Below are 25,631 nucleotides of genomic sequence, written 5' to 3' on the forward strand. Positions count from 1 at the left end.
ACCCCACTCATCTGCAGGGGTCAATAGGTCGTACTCTAAACAGACGGACACACACAGCCCTTCAGTGGAGCGGTGTGCACCGCTCAAACACGTGGGTTCACTCCACACCGTGACGGAGGATGTCAGACCATAGTGACTAGCTCTATGTTCGCAGTTTGTGAACTTATGGATCACGCATGCACATGCACGTTTTTACTGCAACATATATACCGGTATCTAAAAGCCTATACGGCCTTTTTCTCTTCTTTTTTAAGCTGCTTTTTTTTTGTGGCTTTTGCCTTTATTTTATTTTTTCATGGAGGGACAGACAGTAGGTGAGTAGGCTGACAGGAAATGGGGAGACAGACATGCAGTGAAGGCCGTCGGGATCGGGAGTCGAGCCCGCGGCACACTGCCAGACTGGATTACCAGCCAAGGTGCCTGGACCACTGAGCCATGGCCCAGGCCTATAAGGCCTTTTTGAGGATTTAGGCGGCGGCCTACTGCAGGACGGTAACACGTACCTTTTCCATCTTGCCCCACTACTCTAAATAACAAACATAATTCATGTTGGTGATTATATAAAAGGTATCATGTTTATAATTTATCATTGTTAAGTTCACTCTGTATATCCACGGCCGGGCATAATAGCATGATGATGCCATTACAAAACATGGGCTATACATGGAAGAAATGTGTTTAATAAAACGAAATAGAGTATAGAGATCGACTACTATACAATCAAATAAATCTGTATACAAGTCACAAGATAATTTCAGAGAGGGAGAGAAATACTAAATTAACTGTTAACTACATTGACACATTTCGCGGGGGGGAGTTGGTAAAGGGGTGAGTCGTCTGGTACTGAGGCTGGGCAAGACACAGCTGACCCCTAAATGCCCATTGCCCAACTCAGATGCTCCACCATCTGAGTGTAACATACACTCATAATCTCATAAACTGGGTTCAGAATCAGATTAAGCCTTTTACTATAATTACATTTCATTCCCCTCATAATTCTATAGCCTACAATAGATGTGTGTAGATGTCACCATCATGGTGACACCATGCAACACCGTCACGCATACGGTAGTATTTATTTAGTATGATAAACATCAAACGCATGCCGATGATGCCGTTAACATGATAGTAAAACTTCAACGTCCATCATGCATTTCTCCACCCAGCCAGTACATGCAGCCCAGAGCCATGTCTTTTCTAAGGCTCTGATGCAGCCGAACGTGTTAAAGCACGCCATGTTAGCACACGTCCCACCAGGAAATGGATAGATTTTACTTCAACAATAAAACCTGAGGAGCTGTTATTCTTCATCGTTGTTTACGAGTCCACCGAGCGGAAGTCAACGTGTTTCATGAAACCCGACTTGACGCAGATACCTGCAGCGTCCGATCATCACTGACACACATTATATCTGCTGCCTGCAGCCTCTTTCTCTATCAGTGAACCGTTAGGAATAGTCATGGCTGCTGCTCTCTCCCGTGCTCTGAAACTACCCGGTAAGATGCGCCACGAATACAATTATCCATTTGTCTAAATAAGTAAGATAGATTGTATAATAGCTATAAATATGCTGTGGTTTTGAACAGAATCGCTGTTAAGTCGACTATATATCGGCCGTGGTGGCTGTATGGGCGCCTTGATGCAGTCATCACGAGCTAGGCTATTCGTGTACAGTGTATTTGCCAAATAAATACAGTATTGCGTATTGGCTTGCATCACAATACGTTATGTATTGGGGATCATTTAATTGTAGAAGGTGCATATTATTCTTTATAAAGAGTATTATTGTGCATGGATAATGGATTGTTTTTGCGTTTAAATCAGTGCGATCTATGAGCTCAGTTTGCATTCGCTGTTTACACGGTGCCGTATCTGCATACACCCTGTGTGTGTGTGTGTGTGTGTGTGTGTGTGTGTGTGAGAGACTGTGTCTGTCTGTGTCTGTGTGTGTGTGTGTGTGTGTGTGTGTATATACATTTTTCGATTGATTAATTTAAGATTTATTGAGTTCTCATACGCAAGTATGAGAACTATAGTATATAGAAGTATATAGCTAGAAGTGTATATTTGTACGTCTCTAAATGTTATGATGAATTGAACATGCATGGTGGACCCTATTGTAAACAAGTGTAATGCTTTATGGTGTCATCCACAGTTAACATGCAGTCTTGTATTGAGTTGTACTAGAAATGTACTGTAATTCTCCACACTGTTAATAAATACTTCAATCAATCAATCAAGTGACATTACTGTAAATAGATTGTGTATGAAACTAAAGCCTGCCAGGTATATCCTATACTTAACAAGGTGATGGAGCTCCCTCTCTTTGTTCAGGGGTTATATTAAGAGAATAGTTTCTTCCTCTGGAAATGGATCAAACTACAATAGTGATGCACCGAATATTCGGCCGCAGAAAATATTCGGCCGCAGAAAAGGGCTAAAAATGCATTTTGGGCCTATTCGGTTTCGGCCCGAATAGGCAGAAAATATATCACCAAATAGTGTATGCAATGAATGCATTCCAAAGAGCTGAATAAATGTTTTATGGACCCATAATAGTGATTATTATTGTCTCCACCAGGCCGAAGGCATGGGGAGAGAGTATGTTTTGCACTCCGTCCGTGTGTGTGTGTGTGCGTCCGTCCGTCCTTCCTTCCTTCCGTCCGTCTGTTACCAGCTAATCCCCGGCACCGTTGGCCCGATCCATGCCAAACTTTGCACACACACTCCCTGGATGCCAACAACGAACCTCTGCCCCAAATATTCCTCAACGGCCTGTTATAGCGCCACCATGAGGCAGATTTAGGCAAAACACATTTCTGTAGATTACTCGTACACATTTTATCCATACATCACACAATTCGGTATACACTATCTCCATAGTCATGTGATCAACACGGATCTGCACCATTTCCCATCTTCCTTCCTGATTGGCTAAGATTCGCTTCCAAAGCTCACATGATTGGTCCGTTTCGAACAAAATGCCACAAATCACAAACAGTGTGGAATTTCCGTGAAATTATACACGCACATTTCCACTAGGCTGAGGACGACATGACACAATTTGTTTTCCAAACCAGCCTCATGGTGGCGCTATAACAGGGCAATTCCTGTTTTTACCTATAACTGCATCGATCTGTGTACAACTTTGTATGCACACTCCCTAGAGGCCATGGAAAAACATTTTCCCTGCATCCCTCCACATCTGCCGGTTATAGCGCCACCATGAGGCCGATTTCTGCAAAACACATTGTTTATATTAGTCGCACAGATTTCATCCAAATCTCATGCAAATCGGTATACATGATCTCTGTAGTCATGTGATCAAGACAAGTCTGTTTGCTTTCTCAGATTCTACACTGATTGGCTAAGATTGCCTTCCAAAGTTTTCAGGAGTGGCCCATTTTGTCCTGCTCATCCAGAATTCTATCCTCAGAGATGCTATGAGTGCTATGAGTATGAAGAAAATTGTTGCAAAAAACAAACATGTTTATATTTGCAAAAAACAAACCTGTTTAACATATTCCTCTTCAAGGCATTTACACAACAGTACACACCAAAGAGTATACAGACATGGAATGGCAGTTGAACATCGCTCAGAGCTATTTGTAATTGCAACCGTATTCCCTCGACAAACACGTTTGTTATGCGGTCGAGTCCTCTATATAATCCAGGAGCTGCAGTTGGTCAGGTATCATCCAGAACCTCAGAAGTTGAAGACAACGCTCCAAGGTGCTCGAGTGAAGAAAAGGGCACCTTGTGCGGTGCTTGGAACCGCTGGCTGCCTAAATAGTGTGAGATTTATAGATTTTGGGGCATAATATTATTATTATTATTATCCTCATGCCATGCCTCTATACTGTTCATTAGTCTTCAGGAGTGGCCTGTTTTGTACAAAATGCTGCACGTCCTGCTCATCCAGAATTCTATCCTCAGAGATGCTATGAGTGATCTGGCTCTGCATTTCCTCAACAAAATGAAGAAAATTGTTGCAAAAAACAAACAAACATGTTTATATCACTCCTAAACATTTTGCCAAACATCACACACACTCCTATCCTCCTGGTGGAGACCTGTGCCCAGAAGGGCACTTTTTCTAGTTTAAGTTAAGTTTTGCCATAACCATTTATTTTGCCATAAATCAGGTTAAGGTACGGCCATGACAGCAATGGTAGGAAAAAAAAAAAATATAATATTAATCATATTCGATATTCGGTTTTCGGGCCAACTGTTTCCTATATTCGGTGTTCGGTTTCGGCCAAGAATTTCCCTTTCGGTGCATCCCTAAACTACAATAATGTCTATCTATCTCACCAGCATCATGTGCGTGACTGATATACATAAACAAGCTGTTGTGATGCTCAGTCCAAAACAATATAGACAATGAGCTGCAGGGGCGTGTACAGAATCACACGAGGTAGTGCTCTGCCCTTTTGCTCCCTGAACAACGGCCATGTGCCCTTTGTGACAGTTTGTTGACATTTTCGTTTTGTTTTGTTTTGTTTTGTCTTGTTTTGTATAGTAGCTCTGGTCCATAGCTCTAATGCCATTGCATTTAGAGCTATGTTTTATACCGATGACTTCCGGGGCTCACATAAATGCAGACCAGCCTCTCGTCTTTATAGCGTAAATAAAATATTTTTTCAAAAATAGCAGATCATACAAGCTCATAGCGCGGCACTCGGTGCTGCGCTATGAGCTTGTAGATCTGCTATTTTTCAATAGCTAAACTATAACATTATAATGCTTAAAACACCAAAAGGGGTTCCCGTCCTGAATGGGTTAAATGGGACACAGACAGACAGACAGACAGACACACCGACACACCGACAGACACACACCGACAGACACACACCGACACACCGACAGACACACACCGACACACCGACAGACACACACCGACACACCGACCGACACACCGACACACCGACAGACACACCGACACACCGACAGACACACACCGACACACACACCGACACACCGACAGACACACACCGACACACACACCGACACACCGACAGACACACACCGACACACCGACACACCGACAGACACACACCGACACACACACCGACACACCGACAGACACACACCGACACACCGACACACCGACAGACACACACCGACACACCGATACACCGACAGACACACACCGACACACCGACACACCGACACACACACCGACACACACACCGACAGACACACCGACACACAGACAGACAGACAGACAGACAGACAGACAGACAGATACAGAGGTTTAGGCATTTTTGGTTCTTGACAACCTCCGCTCAAGTTTGAAGTCGATCCGGTTATGGAGTTATTATGCGCAAGACAGACACACGCATACACATTTATAGATAGATTATTTAGCATTAGCCATTAGCAGTGTGGTATAGTAGCCTACGCTATAGAAATCACACCTGCTCTAAATTGTCTACCAGGTGTGCGGAAGTCATCTCTCTATATGTCATTTCTTTTTTTTATAATATTTATTTTATTTGGAAAAAGCAGTAGAATAACAGCATTTCTATGCATACATAGGACACAAGTGCAGTTCCCAGGATTTTTTTTTTCACCCCTCTTCCCTCCCTCCCCCCTCCAAGTGACTCCATCTCCAGTGTCTCTGTAACATCCTTGCTTTCTTCAGGACTACATATGGCATCAGGTCAACACTTAACACGGGCAAAGGGAAATATCGCTTCAGATTGTACATTTCAGAAGGAGAAAAAGACAGACAAAAGAAAAAGACAAAAAAAACAACAACAATCAAGACTATATGTCATTTTAGTAAAAATATTTGTCTTTACACAATTTCACTAGAGCAGAGACATGTACCCCAGAGACCAAACTGATGCGGGGTTGGTGGTGTTCAGTATGAACTTGTGATGGCCCAATACATGCTAACAGATAATAGTGGGGGAAAAAATAGATAGAAAGAAAACATGAGGGCTGGGCCATGGCTCCCGGACCATGGCTCCCGGACTAAAACAACTGAAATCACTGTATCCAAATGACTTATTCACCATCTCCGGGTCTCTCTGCAGGTAAAAAGGGATCAGAGCTTGGCGAGTACGATCCTCTCACTCAGGCCGACAGTGAAGACGACAGTGAAGAAGATGACCTGGTGCTCAACTACCCTCGCAACGGTCTCGGCAGGGGAAACTGCCTCGGCGCCGGATCTTCGGACCTGCGGGGCGGCAGGTCCGGGAGACTGGTGGGGGGCGAAGACGAGGCAGAGGAGGAAGAGGAGGAGGACGAGTGGAGAGAGCGTCTGCCCAGCAAATCCAGGCCAGACAGAGACGATATGAAAGGCGCACAGTACTGGAGTCAGAGGGACACGTCGTCGGGAAGGGACAGGGGAGGAGACGACGGAGGTGCGACGGGGGGCGCTGGCGCGGGCGCCGTCGGAGGAGCCGATTCGGACGGGAAGAGGGCGAGGGCGAGGGGCGCCATCAGAGCCGCGTTCTTCCTGGTGCCTCTGGTCTCGGCCATGCTGCTGGTGCTGCTGTGTGCGTTCTTGATTCCTTGCCAAAAGGGGGAGCTGGAGAAACGGCCGCAGTGGGAGAGAGCGTTGGGAGACGCAGGAGGTGAGTCTGAGGGACCCCAAGTCAGGGGTCAGGGGTCAGGGGGTCAGGGGGTGAGTCTGAGGGACCCCAAGTCAGGGGTCAGGGGTCAGGAGGTGAGTCTGAGGGACCCCAAGTCAGGGGTCAGGGGTCAGGAGGTGAGTCTGAGGGACCCCAAGTCAGGGGTTAGGGTTAGGGAGACGCAGGAGGTGAGTCTGAGGGACCCCAGGTCAGGGGTTAGGGGTCAGGGGTCAGGAGGTGAGTCTGAGGGACCCCAAGTCAGGGGTTAGGGGTCAGGAGGTGAGGGACCCCAAGTCAGGGGTCAGGGGTCAGGAGGTGAGGGACCCCAAGTCAGGGGTCAGGGGTCAGGAGGTGAGGGACCCCAAGTCAGGGGCGTCCAAACCTTGTTCAGAGGGGGACGTATTATTAGAAAATATTAAAACACCCAAGGGCCAACTACATCTCCTACAGAAACTATAGTAAAATACGCACATCACTTCGTGGAGGTGCTGGGTTCAAAAAGTGACATATGAAAAGAGAAGGGAACCCACACACTCATATGCTCCAAAAGAGAAGGGAACCCACACACTCGTATGCTCCAAAAGAGAAGGGAACCCACACACTCATATGCTCCAAAAGGTTTGACCAGATGAAGAGCCTTGGCTCCAAACGGCATCAATAAAGAAACCTTTTGGAGCATATGAGGTTCCCTTCTCTTTTACAACTATCTCCTGACGTGATGTACCTTCGGACTATAACAAAGCCACATACATATGCATCGCAATTAAACGATTCTATTTAACTATCATCAATATTTAATATCAATAGTCTGTTGTCAGGTGTGTGCTGTGAACAAAAAGTGCAACTCAACCTGTTTTCCAAATGCATAACCAGATGAGCAAGGTTAAAAAAAAGGAACAAGGAAGACTGACACATTATAGTCTGGGAAATGCCCAGGTTAATAAACACCGTTCATGATACAATAGAGGGTAATTATGCACGTGCCATGATCATCATTGTACCCGGTAGTTATGTGGGAACGCCTACTAAGTGGCCCATACATGCACTGTACTGTACATCCAAAGATAAAAGTCCTATCTGACTGTATTAAACTACGTTAAACTCACTTTGCCACTTGATTTGCCACTCACTTTATGCATGCACATTCCCTCTATTCAGGTATGGCCTGCGGGCTGCACTTTGGACAACCCTGCTAAGTGCTAAGTCAAGCTACGGTACAGAAGTAAAGGCCCTTGGTTCCACTTGAAAAAAAAAACATGTAAATGAAACCCTAATGGAAAAGAGCAATGGCAGAGGTTTGGGTGGCCCTGTGTGTGCAAACGAGTTTACGCAACAGTCCATTGTTCTGTACGGAGGAACTGAGAAGGGCGTCGCTGATGGTGCTGACTTAACTGGACTTAAAGTCGAGTCTCTGTGGCTATAGACACTCTTAAGATAACCTATAATTACATGGAGCTGACGGTATCAAAAAATGTGCCTGTGATACTGCTTGTAATGCTGTTGTAGCCATGGGTATAAAAATGACTACAGAAGCCCTAACATAAATTCTACACTCTCTGGTGTTATATTTCCACTCTCCTCTTTAGGTGTCACTCCCCCAGCGTTGGCTTTGTGGGATGTTGACGGGGATTCTGTGGAAGATGTGCTGCTGGGCGTTACGGAGCGAACCAACGACACCCAGCCCTCCATGGGAAACAACAAAGGTATGGAATACATCAGGCACGTGCAGAGAGTGTTAGAGAGGCAGGGGCTGAAATCCCATAAGAGGGCACTTTTGGCCCAAAAATAGCTGATCTACAAGCTCACAACGCGTCGCGCTGCGGCACGTTGAGAGCTTGTAGATCAGCTATTTTCGGGGCGCAACCCTGAACTCTATACTGGAGATGCGGTGTACGACATGGATTTCGAAACAAATTAGTTCAATGCAAAATGCCACGTTCAAGTTCAGGAAACTTTGGAGGAAAAAAAAACCAATTCTCCTGAATGCTGCCTTCCGGCATGGCATGGAAAGGAGAGGAGTGGCATTTGCATTTCTTTCACCATGTAGTAAATGCTGCATTCGTGGTCTGGAGAGGGCAGTTGTTTTACAGACGGGTAAAAGGGCAGGGGCTGAAGCCCCCCTTTGACACCTATGTGTGCACGTCCCTGGAATACATTCCTTGAGATGGAAGTGTGGTTCACTTAATTCCTATTAGGAATTAATTCACATTCATTCAGCCTTTTGATTAGCTTTAGTTTCCTATAAGGAATCTCACTACAAAGCTACAAGCCAAGGTCATCCTCTCCTTTGAGTGTCAGACCTCCTTTACATTTGCCTCGGTGGTGTCCTGTGTCTGCTGCACTCTGCCTCATAAGTAGCTACTGCATGGTGAACGCTAGGAAGGCTTATATGCAACCTTAATCCTCATATCTGTTACCCACTAAAATGTGGAGCAGATGATTGATTTAAAATGCGTTCTTTATATGAACCCTGAATCCACTTTCACATCATCTCTCTGCCATTGTTTTGTTCCTCCCGTTTCACCGTTCTCTTCCCTCTCGTGTGTGTGTGTGTGTGTGTGTGTGTGTGTGTGTGTGTGTGTGTGTGTGTGTGTGTGTGTGTGTGTGTGTGTGTGTGTGTGTGTGTGTGTGTGTGTGTGTGTGTGTGTGTGTGTGTGTGTGTGTGTGTGTGTGTGTGTGTGTGTGTGTGTGTGTGTGTGTGTGTGTGTGTGTGTGTGTGTGTGTGGAATCTCAGGTAGTTTATCAATTGCCACCTGCATACTTTCTCATAAACATATCAACCGCACAGAAACCACAACTAGTTCAGCTATGTTGACAAACACAAAACTAGTTTAGCTTGTAGAACTTCCTGACTCCTCCTGTCCTCTAACCTGACTGCCAGATGTTGACTTTTGAGGCCATCAGACAGAGGCTCTGAGCCACTCTGCTACACTAGCCTGCAAAGCAACGAAAGGTATGGCACCCCCATATCTTGCAAGTCTGATCGGACCCTACAAACAATCCCATGTGCCAAGATCAGCCGACACAGGGAGGCTGGAAGTACCTTCGGTAAAAATGCCAAATTCAGCAAGGAGTCAAGGACACTGTGGCTCGACTCAGGGCCAATGGGGCAGGGGTTGGCACCGGTGAAAATAATTCAGAAATATCTAAATTTCTTTTCGTTTTTCGTTTTCGTTTATCTTTGGGTGTATTGTTCTTTTTTTTAATATAATTTATTGGCAGACAGATTTTTGTTTATCTTGATATGAAGCTAAAATGATCTTTCCTCTTTCAGTTTACAGTGCAGTGGCCTTGTCCGCCGTCAGTGGCCAGGTGCTGTGGAGGGTAGTCATGCGGGAGACCGTCGCGTACATCCAGTGCGGTCTGCAGTACGAGGGTCACCCTGTCCCACTTCCGGCTGGCGGGGCCGCCCTCAGAGCGTACCCCGAGACGGCTCCCCTGCTGACGGGCCAGAGGGAGAGGGCCAGTGGGCCCGTGTGTCTCCTCATAGGAAAATCAGTCCTGACAGCTGTCAACGGAACCACAGGTTAGGAGGCTCAACATTCTAGACCAGGGGTGCCCAAAAGGTAGATTGTGATCTACCAGTAGATCACAAAGGCTGTCCATGTAGACCACATGACATGCCCCTAAAAAATTATAAAATTGTAAAAACATATTTATAAACAAAAATCGCAAAACTCTTCATGGCTTCTATAGTTTTATAGTGCAATGCTTTTGTGTGTCGCTCGCAAATGTTAGTAGTATTATAAAGTTACATAAAAATGCGTAAAATGAAGCCAAATGGACCCGTACGGATCCATAAGAGTTCAGTCATTGCTAAACATCTAATCGACAAGAAGTCTAACACAATTTGAGAATGTAGAAGAATTGTTATTTTGATTTTGATATCTCACTGTAACTATTCTTTAGTATTGTGTCTGAGAGGCATAGCAGTGGGCGTGGTTTTCTGGTTCCACTGCAAAATCGGCCATTCATTTTTTCCCATAGTGGTTTAAAGAAATATATCAATTATTTGAAGCCTAGAATCAGGCTAGAATCAGAGTCATGAACATAGAACCTTTGATTCTGTGGGGGGGGGGGGGGGGGGGACAAACTGCTAAACAAAGGGTATTTATTAAATATATTACCGGTATATTTATTATTATTATTATTATTATGATATTTGTTTTCACAGAATCAAAGGTTTTATGGTGAGGAATCACCAGGATCCTGGATAGCTTGATTCTAGTCTTAAAATAATTGATAGAATGTTTTTTGTAAATCTCTATGGGACAATATTATTATTATTATTAGGTGGTAGTTAGGTGGCTATAACTTACACACTTATTACACTTATTACACACTTATTATTGCAAGGGTTGTTGCAACACTGTAGAACTGTTCCACATTTAGTCAAACAACTTCTTCACTCAATATTTTGAGGAAATGTGCATTTGCAAAAATACACATAAACCTCAGTTCTCTCACAGGCCATATCTTCCACAATCTTAAACAAGATTCAAGATAACTTTGTCACGGAAAATGTCCTTTGAACAGAGCCAGCAATACATGTTTAAAACATATTTTAAAACCCCCTACAATAAAAAGTAAAACTGACTGGAACGTTGTTGAACAGGTTAGCATACAGTGTCAATTTGAATGCCTATTGTAATTTGAGTGATGATAGCAGAGGGAATAAAGGATTTCTTTAGATGATTTATGGGCCAGTTGGACTTTGTAGTGACCGTCACGTCACCACATAGTGATCTGATGGCTGCAGTAACTGAAGAACTCGTGGAGGGGGCGAGAGGGTCAGAGAGGCTTTCTTGATTAGGGTGTACAGTTGGGTTGAGATGGGGGAGTTTGAGGTGGACCAATTATTTTTTTACTGGTCTAATTATAGTTACTTGTGTTTGGTGGTGAGGGCAGTGTACCAGCATGGAATGTTAATAATAATAATAGCCCAAATGTATATAGCACTTTTCTAAATACCCAAAGCGCTTTACATAAGAACACTAGGAACAGACTTTATTAGAAAAAAACAAAGCAAAACAGATACAACAACAGTACAAGGTTAAAAAGATAAAAGGATAAACGAGGGAAGGGGGGACATTTTAACCAGACCTCAGCTGGGGAAAGCTATCCTAAACCTGGAGAGGTGGGTTTTGAGTGAGGTTTTGAAAATAGATGTTGAAGATAGATTGTTGAAGATAGATTAAATTTGTGTCTAGTAAACCATAGGCTTGAAATGTCTTTTGCTGTCAGTCAAAGAAGGTTCCCACGCACCCCAAGCAGGGAGAAGAGGCCACAAGATCTAATAATAGATGCCTTTGTTTGGTCTCTCCCAGGGAAGAAGTTGTGGTCGGTTCCCATTGAGAACATCGAGTCCCAGGCCGTATTACTCCCAGACCTTCAGGGAGACACAGTCCCAGACCTGCTGGTTGCTACACTGCCAGCTGACGGGGTATTGTTGTCCAGACCGGTGTTGTTTTTGGCAGCAAATTTAGATTTATTTTGTTTTAGTCATAGTCTCTTCAATAGTTGCAATTTAGTCTTTTAGTCACCTGGAATGTTTTAGTGTTTAGTCTAGTTTTAGTCGACTAAATGTCATAAGATTTTAGTCGACTAAATCTACAGTTGGTTTAATCGACTAAAATGTATTTTGGCAGTGCCTTGATGCCGCCGTAATGACTGATTTTTACGCTCACACCGCTGATCTGCTATTTTCAGCATGCAACCATGTGTAAAATGACTTATACTGGATCTCTTGTCCACTAGTCCCTTCCTAACAGTAGTTTTTATTTGTCGACGAAATTGTCAGTATATTTAGTCTTAGTTTTAGTCATCGTAGCTTAGTTTTCCCTTAGTTTCCATTTAGTTTTCGTCAGTGAAAAAAGGTAGTCGACGAACATTTTCCGTCTTAGTTTTAGTCGACGAAATCAACACTGTTCTCCAGGCGCCTACTATCTCTTGTCGACTTTTATCTCCTCTCTGGAGATGATCTGAAATCAAATCAGGGAAATTAGTCTGGGGTAAAAACTCACTGATTTAGACGTTTTGTTCATTATATTCATTCGTTTGATCAGTAATAAATAGTATATTGCTTGATTCAAACTTTCTTATTTTCTGGTTCTCACTCCTTTCTCTCTCTCTCTCTCTCTCGCTCTCTCTCTTTGTCTCTGTCTCTGTCTCTGTCTCTGTCTCTGTCTCTGTCTCTGTCTCTGTCTCTGTCTCTGTCTCTGTCTCTGTCTCTCTCTCTCTCTCTCTCTCTCTCTCTCTCTAGTCGTCTGACCTGGCACTGATCTTACTGTCTGGGCTGACGGGGGCAAAGCTGGGGCGTCCTGTGCCCTTCAACCTCACCACCCAGGGGAAGCTCATCGGTCCTCTGCTTCACGAGACCCAGCCTGGGGCGTACTACATCCTGCTGGGACTAGGTACTCTAACCCAGTGGTTAGGACCCCCAAATCAACATTTATTAGGCCCCATTTGAAAACATATGCCGAGGGAGGATTTTTACGGCTCCAGTTTCACACGCTTTATGCTACGGACCCTCAATTTAATGGCATTTCTATCTCTGGTACCCCAATTTATATTGTAAAACCACTGTTAATTTAACTCTGAGAGCGGGTCCATTTGGTTCCATTTGTACACTCTCTGAGTTACAGACCCATAAGGGTCCATTTGGTTCCATTTGTACACTCTCTGAGTTACAGACCCATAAGGGTCCATTTGGTTCCATTTGTACACTCTCTGAGTTACAAATTGGTTACAAATTGGTTACATTTGTACACTCTCAGAGTTACAAATTGGTTACAAATTGGTTACAAATTGGTTCCATTTGTACACTCTCTGAGTTACAGACCCATAAGGGTCCATTTGGTTCCATTTGTACACTCTCTGAGTTACAGACCCATAAGGGTCCATTTGGTTCCATTTGTACACTCTCTGAGTTACAAATTGGTTACAAATTGGTTACAAATTGGTTACAAATTGGTTACATTTGTACACTCTCTGAGTTACAAATTGGTTACAAATTGGTTCCATTTGTACACTCTCTGAGTTACAGTCCCATAAGGGTCCATTTGGTTCCATTTGTACACTCTCTGAGTTACAGACCCATAAGGGTTAATTTGGTTCCAAACTAGCATTTAACTGTGGACCCCCTGGAACTCCCTCAGGGACCCCTGGGGGTCCCCGGACCCCCTGGAACTCCCTCAGGTACCCCTGGGGGTCCCCGGACCCCCTGGAACTCCCTCAGGTACCCCTGGGGGTCCCCGGACCCCCTGGAACTCCCTCAGGTACCCCTGGGGGTCCCCGGACCCCCTGGAACTCCCTCAAGGACCCCTGGGGGTCCCCGGACCCCCTGGAACTCCCTCAGGGACCCCTGGGGGTCCCCGGACGGTCCCCGGACCCCCTGGAACTCCCTCAGGTACCCCTGGGGGTCCCCGGACCCCCTGGAACTCCCTCAGGGACCCCAGGGGGTCCCCGGACCCCCTGGAACTCCCTCAGGGACCCCTGGGGGTCCCCGGACCCCCTGGAACTCCCTCAGGGACCCCTGGGGGTCCGGGGACCACACTTTGGGAACCACTGCTCTAACCCATTTAGCCCTGAAATCGAAATTTAAAAAAAAATCTGACAGTTTTCTGAAAAGCCTTATGTTTCTCTATCAGTGGTGCTCAATATCTTTGCATCTGCCCGTGGTTAAAAACCTTATGTTTCTGTATCAGTGGTGCTCAATATCTTTGCATCTGCCCGTGGTTAAAAACCTTATGTTTCTGTATCAGTGGTGCTCAATATCTTTGCATCTGCCCGTGGTTAAAAACCTTATGTTTCTGTATCAGTGGTGCTCAATATCTTTGCATCTGCCCGTGGTTAAAAACCTTATGTTTCTGTATCAGTGGTGCTCAATATCTTTGCATCTGCCCGTGGTTAAAAACCTTATGTTTCTGTATCAGTGGTGCTCAATATCTTTGCATCTGCCCGTGTTAAAACTCGGCATAAAAGCGTCAATCCATAAATCTAAATCCATAGCATGCATCGTTTTCATAATGAAAAGCAAAAACATCACTGTTCTCAATGTATTACATTTGTATTGCTATTTGCTATAGATTCAGCTGAAACTCTAGACATTTTGAATGAGAAATTAATCACAGTTAGAGTTAGGGTTAGTCTATGACATTATTTGAATAGGACAACGTTGCTTATTTGTGACCAGATTTGACTGAGAGACTACCATCCTTCAAAATGAGTTAATAGCACAGGCAGACTCTTCACATACTAGAGCATGTCTGAAATAAGTGTCAGAGCTGAAATCGACACACAGAAGTGAACCTTTCAAGCCTCTTTTCTCAACTCGCTGTTTTCTGCAAGACATTACTCTATAAGCCATATCTCCAAAACTGGTGGGTCAAACTGAACAACCAATATATCAATTTGGAGCTATGATTCCCTGCTTTCATATGACATGAAAAAAATGCAATGGCAGTCTCTCAGTCAAATTTGGTCACATTTATTTACTTTGCATTCCGACAACAGCTCCCCCTAATCTTAGAATCATGTTTATTCCGTTCTCTTCTGCAGGCACTGTGGAGGCTGTCTCCCTGTGTGACATCTACACTCGGGCCACTGGCAAAATGCCCCTCATGCAGGCACTCAGACACAAGGACGCCACCTGGGAGAAGCTGAAGAAAACCAACTCTTCCTCCCTCATACACATCTACAGGTAGACTTAAGTAGCTGGTAACCTTATTTGGTTACTCATCACAAAACCCTCTTTCTCTGCTAAATGGTGAAACCTTTAATCTTCTCCGTCTGTTTGGTTGGTGTAATGGAGAGATGCGTGCAGAATGTAATGGTAGAAGTGAGTGAACCTTTTTAAATATGCATGGTGGTGGAGGCCTTTTTTTTCTTCTCTTCCAGTGAGATAAAATGTATTAAACTCGTTGATCATGGTTAAAATGTGGATATTGAAGTAAATAAGTCTTTTTTTTTTTTATCTTAAAAGTCTTAAAATGGTTTTTGCCAATTATGCATAAGCATATTTTTGAGTGGTGCAACCACTCCCTTACGGAGCTATGTGTGTGGCTGGGTGGGTAGCTGGCTGGCTGGCTGGGTGCGTCTGAGCACGAAAACAGCATGTCTCTGGCATTCACACTTAATGATTCTTGAATGAGGTGTCAGTCACAGCTGCTTTTGTTGACACTATTTGTAGACTAGCCATGCAGTTAAGAGTCTAGATAGATCTATTCAGCTGCACCTTTTATTGTCTCTCTCTCTCTCTCTAGTGGAAAAGATGCCGTGGACTTCCTGCTCCCCCTGGTGTCCGGTTTCTGCAACAACCACAACAGCCTGGATACTGTGGCCAACCTCAACTCCAGCAGGAGTGACTGGGCTCTGGTCTACGGGTCCAATAAGCTCTCTGTTATGAGAGAGAGAGACGCACATAAGCAGTGGACGTATGGCGTCCTGTCTCCCATGCACAGGTACAGCAGTACTGGCTCTGGTCCTCTTCTAGTACAACTATTCTTTGTCATGTTAACCCATTTAGACCTGATCCCGATTCTACAAATGCCTCCTAAATCATGATAGTTTTCTGAAAAACCTCTGTTTCTATGTCAGTGTTTCTCAAACTATTTCATGTCAAGGACCTTGGCCGCCGACCCCCATCTGAAAATATGCTGTTCCAGGGACCTCCCCCAGAAGCAAAGATTTGAGTTAAAAACGGAAACTATATATATATTCAAAGATTTGAGGCACATTTTCACGATTTAAAAAAAATAGCAGATCTACAAGCTCGTAGCGCGGCACTCGGTGCCGCGCTACGAGCTTGTAGATCTGCTATATGTATTTGATTGGTTCTCATATTTGCCCCCTCCCCTGCCAGTAATTTATCTCCACCCCATTGGAGAAAAACAAATAGCTGCCACGACTGAGTTAATACTTTGTCACAAGTACGTGGTTGTAAATCGTCGCCTTTTTCAGTTGAACACTTGCGTAGACGGTGGGCACATCATGCTCAAATTAAAGGTAAAGGAGCACATGCTCAAATTAAAGGTAAAGGAGCACATGCTCAAATTAAAGGTAAAGGAGCACATGCTCAAATGAAAGTAAAGGAGCACATGCTCAAATTAAAGGTAAAGGAGCACATGCTCAAATTAAAGGTAAAGGAGCACATGCTCAAATTAAAGGTAAAGGAGCACATGCTCAAATGAAAGTAAAGGAGCACATGTTGTTTAATGGGTCGACTGTCTGGTAGAGAGCACCCTGGGCAAGACCTACGCTGTAAAGACTATCATTTGTTTGGGCGGAAGTTGCGAGATTTTAGCGGAAGTATCGCCCAAGGAAATGACGTTGATGCTTTACAAATCAGTTTACATTCTCTGCGAATGAAACAAATGTTGTGATTGGTCGGGAAAATATCGTATCCGGGGGAAATACATCTGACGGACGTTCCGGGGGATACATCCGCCGATAGCTTCTCTGCCTTATACGTTGTGACCAGGCTTTTCTTTTCGCAGATAAGTAAGCCTGGGACCGAGGCTAGGTAGAGAGAGGTATACTTAAAATAAATCGGATGCAACTGACTAAGTATCTCTTGTCTTGGTCTTGTTCCATCAATAGTCCTCCTACCCCAGGCCACTTCAATGAGGACAGGATACCAGACCTCCTCGTTCAGCATTCTGCAAATGGAACCCGAAGGGTAAGACACTTTATTCATGCATATACATGTGTCCAGGCCACCCTACAGTATACATTTATACGGTATTCTATATCATTTTGATAAGATTCTTTGTTTTACTTTCTTATATTAAAATTGGCTTGACGTCTAGTTACTGTATAGTGACAGACTATTTTGCATTCAAGATTCTTGCATCTTGAAGTGCCTATTCTATGTGGGAGAATTAAATAAATACATAAAAAATCACACCCGTGTGAAGTGATCTTACTGTACATCATCATCAAGAATAGTGGTCCCTGGCCTGGGCCATGGCTCAGTGGTCCAGGCACCTTGGCTGGTAATCCAGTCTGGCAGTGTGCCGCGGGTTCGACACCCGATCCCGACGGCCTTTACTGCATGTCTTCCCCCCCATCTCTCTCCCCATTTCCTGTCAGCCTACTGTCTGTCCCTCCATAAAAAATATAAAATATAAGGTGAAAGCCACAAAAAAACATTAAAAAAAAAAGAATAGTGGTCCCTTATTGGCCAAGGGTTTGTGTTTGTGTTCAGACAGAATCTACACTATAGCTGTCTATAGGAAATCACACTCTGGTGAAGTGAGGGGCGCTCATACATCATCCAAATTTCGGCCAATCACAATCAGCGTCCTCACTTTTCTGTCATTACGGCCAATCACAATTGGCGCCTTCAATTTTCTGCCCTCACTTTTTATCCTCAATATGTTCTTTGCTCAGCCAATCAAATCGGTGTGATAGAGAATATCACATAAAAAATATAAAATAAAGGCGAAAGCCACAAAAAAACATCTTAAAAAAGTGGTTGCAATATACGCCACGGTCACGGTGGAAATGGCAACTTGCAGCGTGGGCAAAGTGTTTTCTGGTTTTCTGGCCGACGTGGGTGGAGCTTCATTTCCATCCACCAGCTGTCTGAAAAACCCGGAAAAGACTCCTGCCGGCTCACGGCGTCTGGCATCTTCGTGAGCCGCCGGTCTAGATGCAGTCACAGCTGGGCTTATATTAGGGCCCCTGAAGAATGACAGCTCTTTGAACCCGTTTGTCCCTGTCTCTCCCGTCTCCAGGTGCAGGTGATTGATGGGGCTAGTGGGCGTGTCCTCTGGGCAGCAGAGTTCCTGTGTCCTCGTCTCGTATTGGAGGCTTCCTCGATCTCCACCGCCGGTGGCCAATCAGTGTTCCTCTTCTGGGCCGGTGAGACCATCAGAGCACCGAAGAACACCACTAAGACAACGGTGGGTATTCTTTGAATCCGTATAACTGATGTACTGTATGTCCTTGGAAGTGTATACCAGTGGTTCCCAAAGTGGGGTGAGGGGGGGGGCATACTTAGTTTACACTAGTCTAAACTAAGTAGACCAGGGGTTCTCAACCCGTGGGTCGCGACCCCTCGGGGGGTCGCCAAATTATTTTGGGGGGTCCCCAAATAAATTTCAAAAAAAAAAAAAAAACTGCAACTGAATGGCTGGAAAATGGAAATGAAGAATTTACATATAGTACACATAGTACATGCATACACCTTCCCTAATGATTATATCTGGTTTCAGTATTTATTGATGGTGTATTGTCTCTATTATTAAGGTTATTGTAGCAGTCAATTTATATTGGGGGTCGGGAGTGGGCGGGGCGGGGGTCCAGAGACGTTGCCAAAGCATTTTCGGGGGTCCCCGGTCAAAAACGTTGAGAACCCCTGGGTTAGACATGGGTTAACCCATTTTGACCTGAGATCAGATTCTAAAAATGTCTTCTACATCCTGACAGTTTTCTGAAAAAGCTATGATTCTATGTCAGTCGTTCTTCGATTTTTCAAAAATAGCAGACCTACAAGCTCGTAGCGCGCCACTCGGTGGCGCGCTATGAGCTTGTAGGTCTGCTATTTTTCAATAGCTAAAGCATAACATAATGCTAACACCAAAAGGGAACCGCCCAGAAAGGGTTAAGGTTAGGTTTAGGCGTGCTGCTCCGTGGGAGGTTAGGTTTAGGGTGAGGGTTTGAGATAGGTTGTAGTTGTAGGACTAATGACTGGTCTAACCAATGACTAGTCTAAACCAAAAACTGCCTAAACTAAGTACTGCACCCGGGTGAGGTCCGGGGACCCCCAGGGGTCCTCGAGAGAGTTCCAGGGGAGTCCCCAGCTAAATGATAGTTTGGAACCAAATGCATCTGTAACTCTGAGAGTGTACAAATGGAACCAAATGGAGCCGTTATGGTTCGATTTGTACACTGGCAGAGTTAAATTAAGAGAGAGAGGGGAGATAGAAATGCCATTAAATGGGGGTCCGTAGACAAATTCATGTCAAACTGGGGGGGGGGGGGGGGGGGGGGTCCTTGAAATTAAACGGGTTGAGAATCACTGTAGGAGCCGTAATAATCTTCTCTTATGGGGGGTCCCTGGCATATCTCTTCAAATGGGGGTCCCTGGCATATCTCTTCAAATGGGGGTCCCTGGCATATCTCTTCAAATGGGGGTCCCTGGCATATCTCTTCAAATGGGGGTCCCTGGCATATCTCTTCAAGTGGGGGTCTGCGGGCATATCTCTTCAAATGGGGGTCCCGGGCATATCTCTTCAAATGGGGGTCCCTGGCATATCTCTTCAAGTGGGGGTCTGCGGGCATATCTCTTCAAATGGGGGTCCCTGGCATATCTCTTCAAATGGGGGTCCCTGGCATATCTCTTCAAATGGGGGTCCCTGGCATATCTCTTCAAATGGGGGTCCCTGGCATATCTCTTCAAGTGGGGGTCTGCGGGCATATCTCTTCAAATGGGGGTCCCTGGCATATCTCTTCAAATGGGGGTCCCTGGCATATCTCTTCAAATGGGGGTCCCTGGCATATCTCTTCAAATGGGGGTCCCTGGCATATCTCTTCAAATGGGGGTCCCTGGCATATCTCTTCAAATGGGGGTCCCTGGCATATCTCTTCAAATGGGGGTCCCTGGCATATCTCTTCAAATGGGGGTCCCTGGCATATCTCTTCAAATGGGGGTCCGCAGGCCAATTACTCAAATCAATTTGGGGGTCCTTGACGTGAAAACGTTTGGGGACCACTGGTGTATACATTGTAAACTTGATGTCTAAAAGGGTAGAGTGGCCACTAGGGGGTGGCGTTGGCTCAGGGGTAGAGTGGCCACTAGGGGGCGGCGGTGGCTCAGGGGTAGAGTGGCCGGATGGTAGCGTAAGGTTGCCAGTTCAAACCCGGGCTCCCCCAGAGTTACTGTCGAAGTGTCCTTGAGCAAGACACTGAATCCCTAATTGCTCCCGATGTGCTAGTTGGTGCCTTGCATGGTTTCCGTTGCCATCGGTGTATGAATGTGTGTGTGAATGTAATGCACAATCTCTGTAAAGCGCCTTGGATAAAGGCGCTATATAAATGCACCATTTACCATTTTACCATATAAAATAAAACCATTCAACTCTATCTCTAACAGTTGGCACCGGGCGTGGCTGCTGAGGAGTCACACATCAGAAACCTGTTCCTGCTGCATCCATCGTATCCCACAATCCTTCTGCAACTCAACAGCACCATAGACACTGCTGTCACTGCTGCAGGTAAACCACAGGCACCACAGACAATGCTGTCACTGCTGCAGGTAAACCACAGGCACCACAGACACTGCTGTCACTGCTGTCACTGCTGCAGGTAAACCACAGGCACCACAGACACTGCTGTCACTGCTGTCACTGCTGCAGGTAAACCACAGGCACCACAGACACTGCTGTCACTGCTGCAGGTAAACCACAGGCACCACAGACACTGCTGTCACTGCTGCAGGTAAACCACAGGCACCACAGACACTGCTGTCACTGCTGCAGGTAAACCACAGACACTGCTGTCACTGCTGCAGGTAAACCACAGGCACCACAGACACTGCTGTCACTGCTGCAGGTAAACCACAGACACTGCTGTCACTGCTGTCACTGCTGCAGGTAAACCACAGGCACCACAGACACTGCTGTCACTGCTGCAGGTAAACCACAGGCACCACAGACACTGCTGTCACTGCTGTCACTGCTGCAGGTAAACCACAGGCACCACAGACACTGCTGTCACTGCTGCAGGTAAACCACAGGCACCACAGACACTGCTGCAGGTAAACCACAGACACTGCTGTCACTGCTGTCACTGCTGCAGGTAAACCACAGGCACCACAGACACTGCTATCACTGCTGCAGGTAAACCACAGGCACCACAGTGATGATGACTAAGCCACTCGGTGGCGTGCTATGAGCTTGTAGATCTGCTATTTTTCAATAGCTAAAGTATAACATAATGCTTAGTTAAAACACCAAAAGGGGTTCCCGTTCAGAATGGGGACAGTAATATATAGAATACTGTGATGCCAGCCCAGAAGTCCAAGAGAACATATATATAATAAGCCATTTTCACCATTTTCGATAATAGGCCATCAGGGTAATATCGGCCCTGGCTGTAGCAACTTATATAATGCTGTGTTCACACGAGCAGATGCAAAGCTACAGTCTACCATTCATTGTCAATGGAAGCCAGAGACATGAAGATACAAAGATTCATCTGAGTGGTAGCTGCTGCTGCAAAAGATGCAAAAAAATATGAGCTGGTTTCAACTTCAGCTACAAAGCTACGAATAAGCTGCGTAGCTTTGCCTCTTTTCCACTCCAACCGCGTATTTTCAGTTGAATTGCTGCTATTATACCATCATTGCAAAACGGTGTCCTTTTGGCTTCACAAACCTCAACAGTTCACTCATTTCAGCACAACTGAATGCTAACAAATTGCGCTAGCGCCTGTAGTTTTATCCTGTAGTTTTATCCTGTAGTTTTATCATGTAGTTTTATCACACTTTTTGGTCACACTTTTTGCTCACACTTTTTGGTCATACTTTTTGGTCATACTTTTTGGTCACACTTTTTCGTCACACTTTTTCGTCACACTTTTTCGTCACCTTTACCCAGCTGTTCTATCTATCATTTGGTTTTTGGTCATATACTGTACTGCAGTGGTTCTCAACCAGTGGTCTGGGGACCACCAGTGGTCCTTGAGGGGGGTCCAGGTGGTCCCCAGCTAAATGATGGAGAGTTGGTAACCAAATGGACCCTTATAGATCTTTAACTCTTGAGTGTAAAATAAACCCAAATGGACTCTTATGGGTCCTGTCCATTTTATTTAGTTTAATTTGACACTCAAGAGTTAAATTATTGTTAAACATCTGCATTACTGCATTCATTTACAAGAAGTCTACACAATTATAGAATGTAGAGGAATTGTTATTTTGATCAACATTTTCCTGTTATCTCTCCTATGGCATAGTAGAGACAACAGGAACATTTCCATGCTAGAATAGGACCTATGCTACCTACTACCAACATCAATACAGCATGGAGATGTGGACATATTCTTTAGTTTAAGGCAGGGTTCCCCAATAGGCGGCCCGCGGGCCATTTGCGGCCCGCGGAGCGCCCCCTTGTGGCCCCTGGAAGAATTTAAAAACAAGTTTTTTGTTTTGTTTTGTTTTTTTTGGGGGGGGGGGGGGGGGGTGTCCCAGATATAAATGGCATTAAATGGGGGTCAGTAGCCTATGCATGTCAAACTGGGCACCCCCTCAATGACCACTGGTTGAGAACAATTTTTGATTAATTAATGAAACAATTAAAAACCCAATTCTTCACGCGTGCGGACTCGGCCCCCAGCCTGGTTCCCGAGTCAAAATATGGCCCTTGAGGAAAATTAATTGGGGAACCCTGGTTTAAGGTCTGCAAGGCTAAATGTCATCAAACGGTGGTCTGTGGCTCAAATGCAGAATAAATAATGGGCCTTGATGTGAGAAGGTTTGAAAAGCACTCATATACTGTATTCTGTCCTCCTCCTCCCACGCAGTGAGCTACCAGGAGCAGCAGAAGCACTCATATACTGTATTCTGTCCTCCTCCTCCCACGCAGTGAGCTACCAGGAGCAGCAGAAGGATGCCTCCTACATCTCATATACTGTATTCTGTCCTCCTCCTCCCACGCAGTGAGCTACCAGGAGCAGCAGAAGGATGCCTCCTACATCTCTGTGCTATCAAGGCCAACGCTCGACTCCGAACCGTTCGCTCGGATAATCAAGAGCAGGAGCCTGAGGGCTGCCATCGCGAAAGCACAAGTGGTGAGACTGGGCGACAGCAGCAAGGCCAGCGGGGCTGTCAAACCTGGGCTGTTTGAAGTGAACAAGTTCTTCCGGCAGCTCTCCTTCAAACAGCAGGTAATTTCTCATCAGTATGGAATATATTCATGTTTTTTTTAGGGTTTTTTCTTTTTTCAGTTATAGAGGTTACGGTATTTTTCTGATGTACTATGTAAATTCATCAAATATTCATTTGAATGCAAAAAACAATTGATCTTGTTTCATTCACAGAGCTGTCATAGATGTCACTTGTATTTGTGTATTGCCCTAACACTGATTTATATTGACATATGAAAAGACTTGAGACATTGAGACTACATTGAGAACAGTGTACATTATTATTAATTATTTAATTGGACGCAAACTGAGTATTTATTGACCCAGGATGCATCATAAACTTTATAAAATTATGAATTATGAATACCTAAAAACTTTATTGGGCCAGATACTGCATAATAGCACAAGTGAAAAGTACAATAAATATGTGATTAAAAAAAAGCTAACATTGATTTGGATGTCATTACTGTCTTCAAAGCTACAATCCAGGACTTATTTTAATGAATACAATTATTTTAGCTTGGTTGAATGCTTGATTCTGATTGGTCAATCACTGAATTCAGCGGTCTGTTATTTCTTGATAACAGTACAGACCGCTCCACTCTATAACAGACCATGAAGGAGGTTTATGTGTTGCCCCAGCTTTTGGAGGGAAGTTAATTTTGCTGCCCATATAATATTTGACTTACCGTATTATAATAAGTGCTGTAATGCATTTGCTAACTACATTTGAAATTGTTATAAGGTGACAAATTAGATTGCTACCGTATTTACCGTAATACCGTATTTTTGATTGATTGATTGATTTTTTTACTTTGTTTAGTGAGGAGCCACCAACTCTATACTCTATCCTGTACGACACTCTAGCCAAGAGGTGTGATGAATGGGACTCGTCACAAGGGACGCACGAGGACACTGGAGACAAGCTGTTTACATTAATGTTCACAATGTATGAATTTATGGTACTTTTTTTTTAATGTATTTATTGCTTGAGTATTTGGTTCTACCTTTTTGAAAATATGATATTCCGGTACATACATACATACATACATACATACATACATACATACATACATACAGTGAATGTGTTTAAGTTATTTAGTTATGGAATCATAGTTTTTAAACATTTTACTTGAATTTTTATACTTGGTTTGACTTTGAGTTGATGGTAATAAAATGTGTTATGGTACAAATTACAATACATAATAAGAAAAGGCCTCCTGCTGAAGGCGAACCGTGATGAGGCCAACGAGAGAATGTGTATTTTCCATATTCCACAATGTTTAAGATTTAAGAGAAATCTACAAGACCAGTCCACTACTACACCGTGTAGATGCAGGTCACTTGCACTTTTTAAACCACTAATAGTGAGTTTTCTGCTCAATACCAAGTTATAGCAAATCTGTACATATTTTATGGCTGTGCAATATAAGGCTTGGAAATATTTTGTTGATGATAATTATACCGGTAATTTTAAATAGTTGATTGCTGACGTGGTTGTGGCACACTGAAATGTAAATTACTTGCGATCGTGCTGTACTGTTAACTGTAAATATTTGTGGAAAATGAAAGGACACAAAAATATTACCGCTTTGTGAGCTCATTGTCTCTTTTTACAATTTGTATACCTGTGGACACACACACACACACACACACTGGTGTCATTTTGTTTAAAAATTATCATTTTGGTCATGGGTGGTATGGCCGACTTGGTACTGTATAAGCCCTAGATAAACAACAGCACAACAAACGATAGACAAAGCTCCTGTTGTTTAATTGTTTGTACCAATGTTGTTAGGGAAGACTGTGCTGTTGCAGGTAGTACATAGGTCAGTGAGGTAGGTCATTGGCTACATCAGGGCTGGGCAACTTTGACGATGGCGAGGGCCAATACATTTCCACACTCACTCCAGAGGGCCACATTGCATATTACTGTCGTAGCAAAAATAGCTGATCTACAAGCTCAAAATGCGTCGCGCTGCGACGCGTTTTGAGCTTGTAGATCAGCTATTTTTGCTATTTGAATTGAAAACCTGAATAATTTTTTGCTATTTTTGAATTGGAATCCTCAAAAGTAACCTTTTTATTGAATTTCAAATGCATTTAGTTATAGTTATGTTATGTTATCTTTATGAACTGTTAACATAACTTCATTGGACACAAAAAGACAATAACATTTTA

General features: G+C 44.3%; 1 protein-coding gene across 3 annotated transcripts; it reads left to right on the plus strand.

The window, feature by feature from the left end:
* Positions 1-179: 179 nt before the first annotated feature.
* fam234b (family with sequence similarity 234 member B) lies at positions 180-25,037 on the plus strand. 3 transcript variants are annotated; one of them, XM_079521552.1, is made up of 13 exons: positions 180-314; positions 6,045-6,587; positions 8,171-8,287; positions 9,859-10,110; positions 11,912-12,027; positions 12,847-12,997; positions 15,144-15,285; positions 15,848-16,045; positions 17,184-17,262; positions 18,323-18,490; positions 20,683-20,803; positions 23,245-23,471; positions 24,274-25,037. In XM_079521552.1, the coding sequence occupies exons 1-13, from the start codon at positions 296-298 to the stop codon at positions 24,274-24,276; spliced, it is 2,136 nt and encodes a 711-aa protein (XP_079377678.1). In that variant the 5' UTR covers positions 180-295; the 3' UTR covers positions 24,277-25,037. The 3 variants fall into 3 exon arrangements, with proteins under 3 accessions (XP_079377678.1, XP_079377677.1, XP_079377679.1); XM_079521551.1 differs by lacking the exon at positions 180-314 and adding an exon at positions 1,408-1,496; XM_079521553.1 differs by lacking the exons at positions 180-314; positions 24,274-25,037 and adding an exon at positions 1,408-1,496 and having other exon boundaries at positions 23,171-23,295.
* The last annotated feature ends 594 nt before the right edge of the window (positions 25,038-25,631 follow it).

This window comes from Electrona antarctica, assembly GCF_951216825.1.
Source record: "Electrona antarctica genome assembly, chromosome: 14".
In the NCBI taxonomy this organism is placed as follows: domain Eukaryota; kingdom Metazoa; phylum Chordata; class Actinopteri; order Myctophiformes; family Myctophidae; genus Electrona; species Electrona antarctica.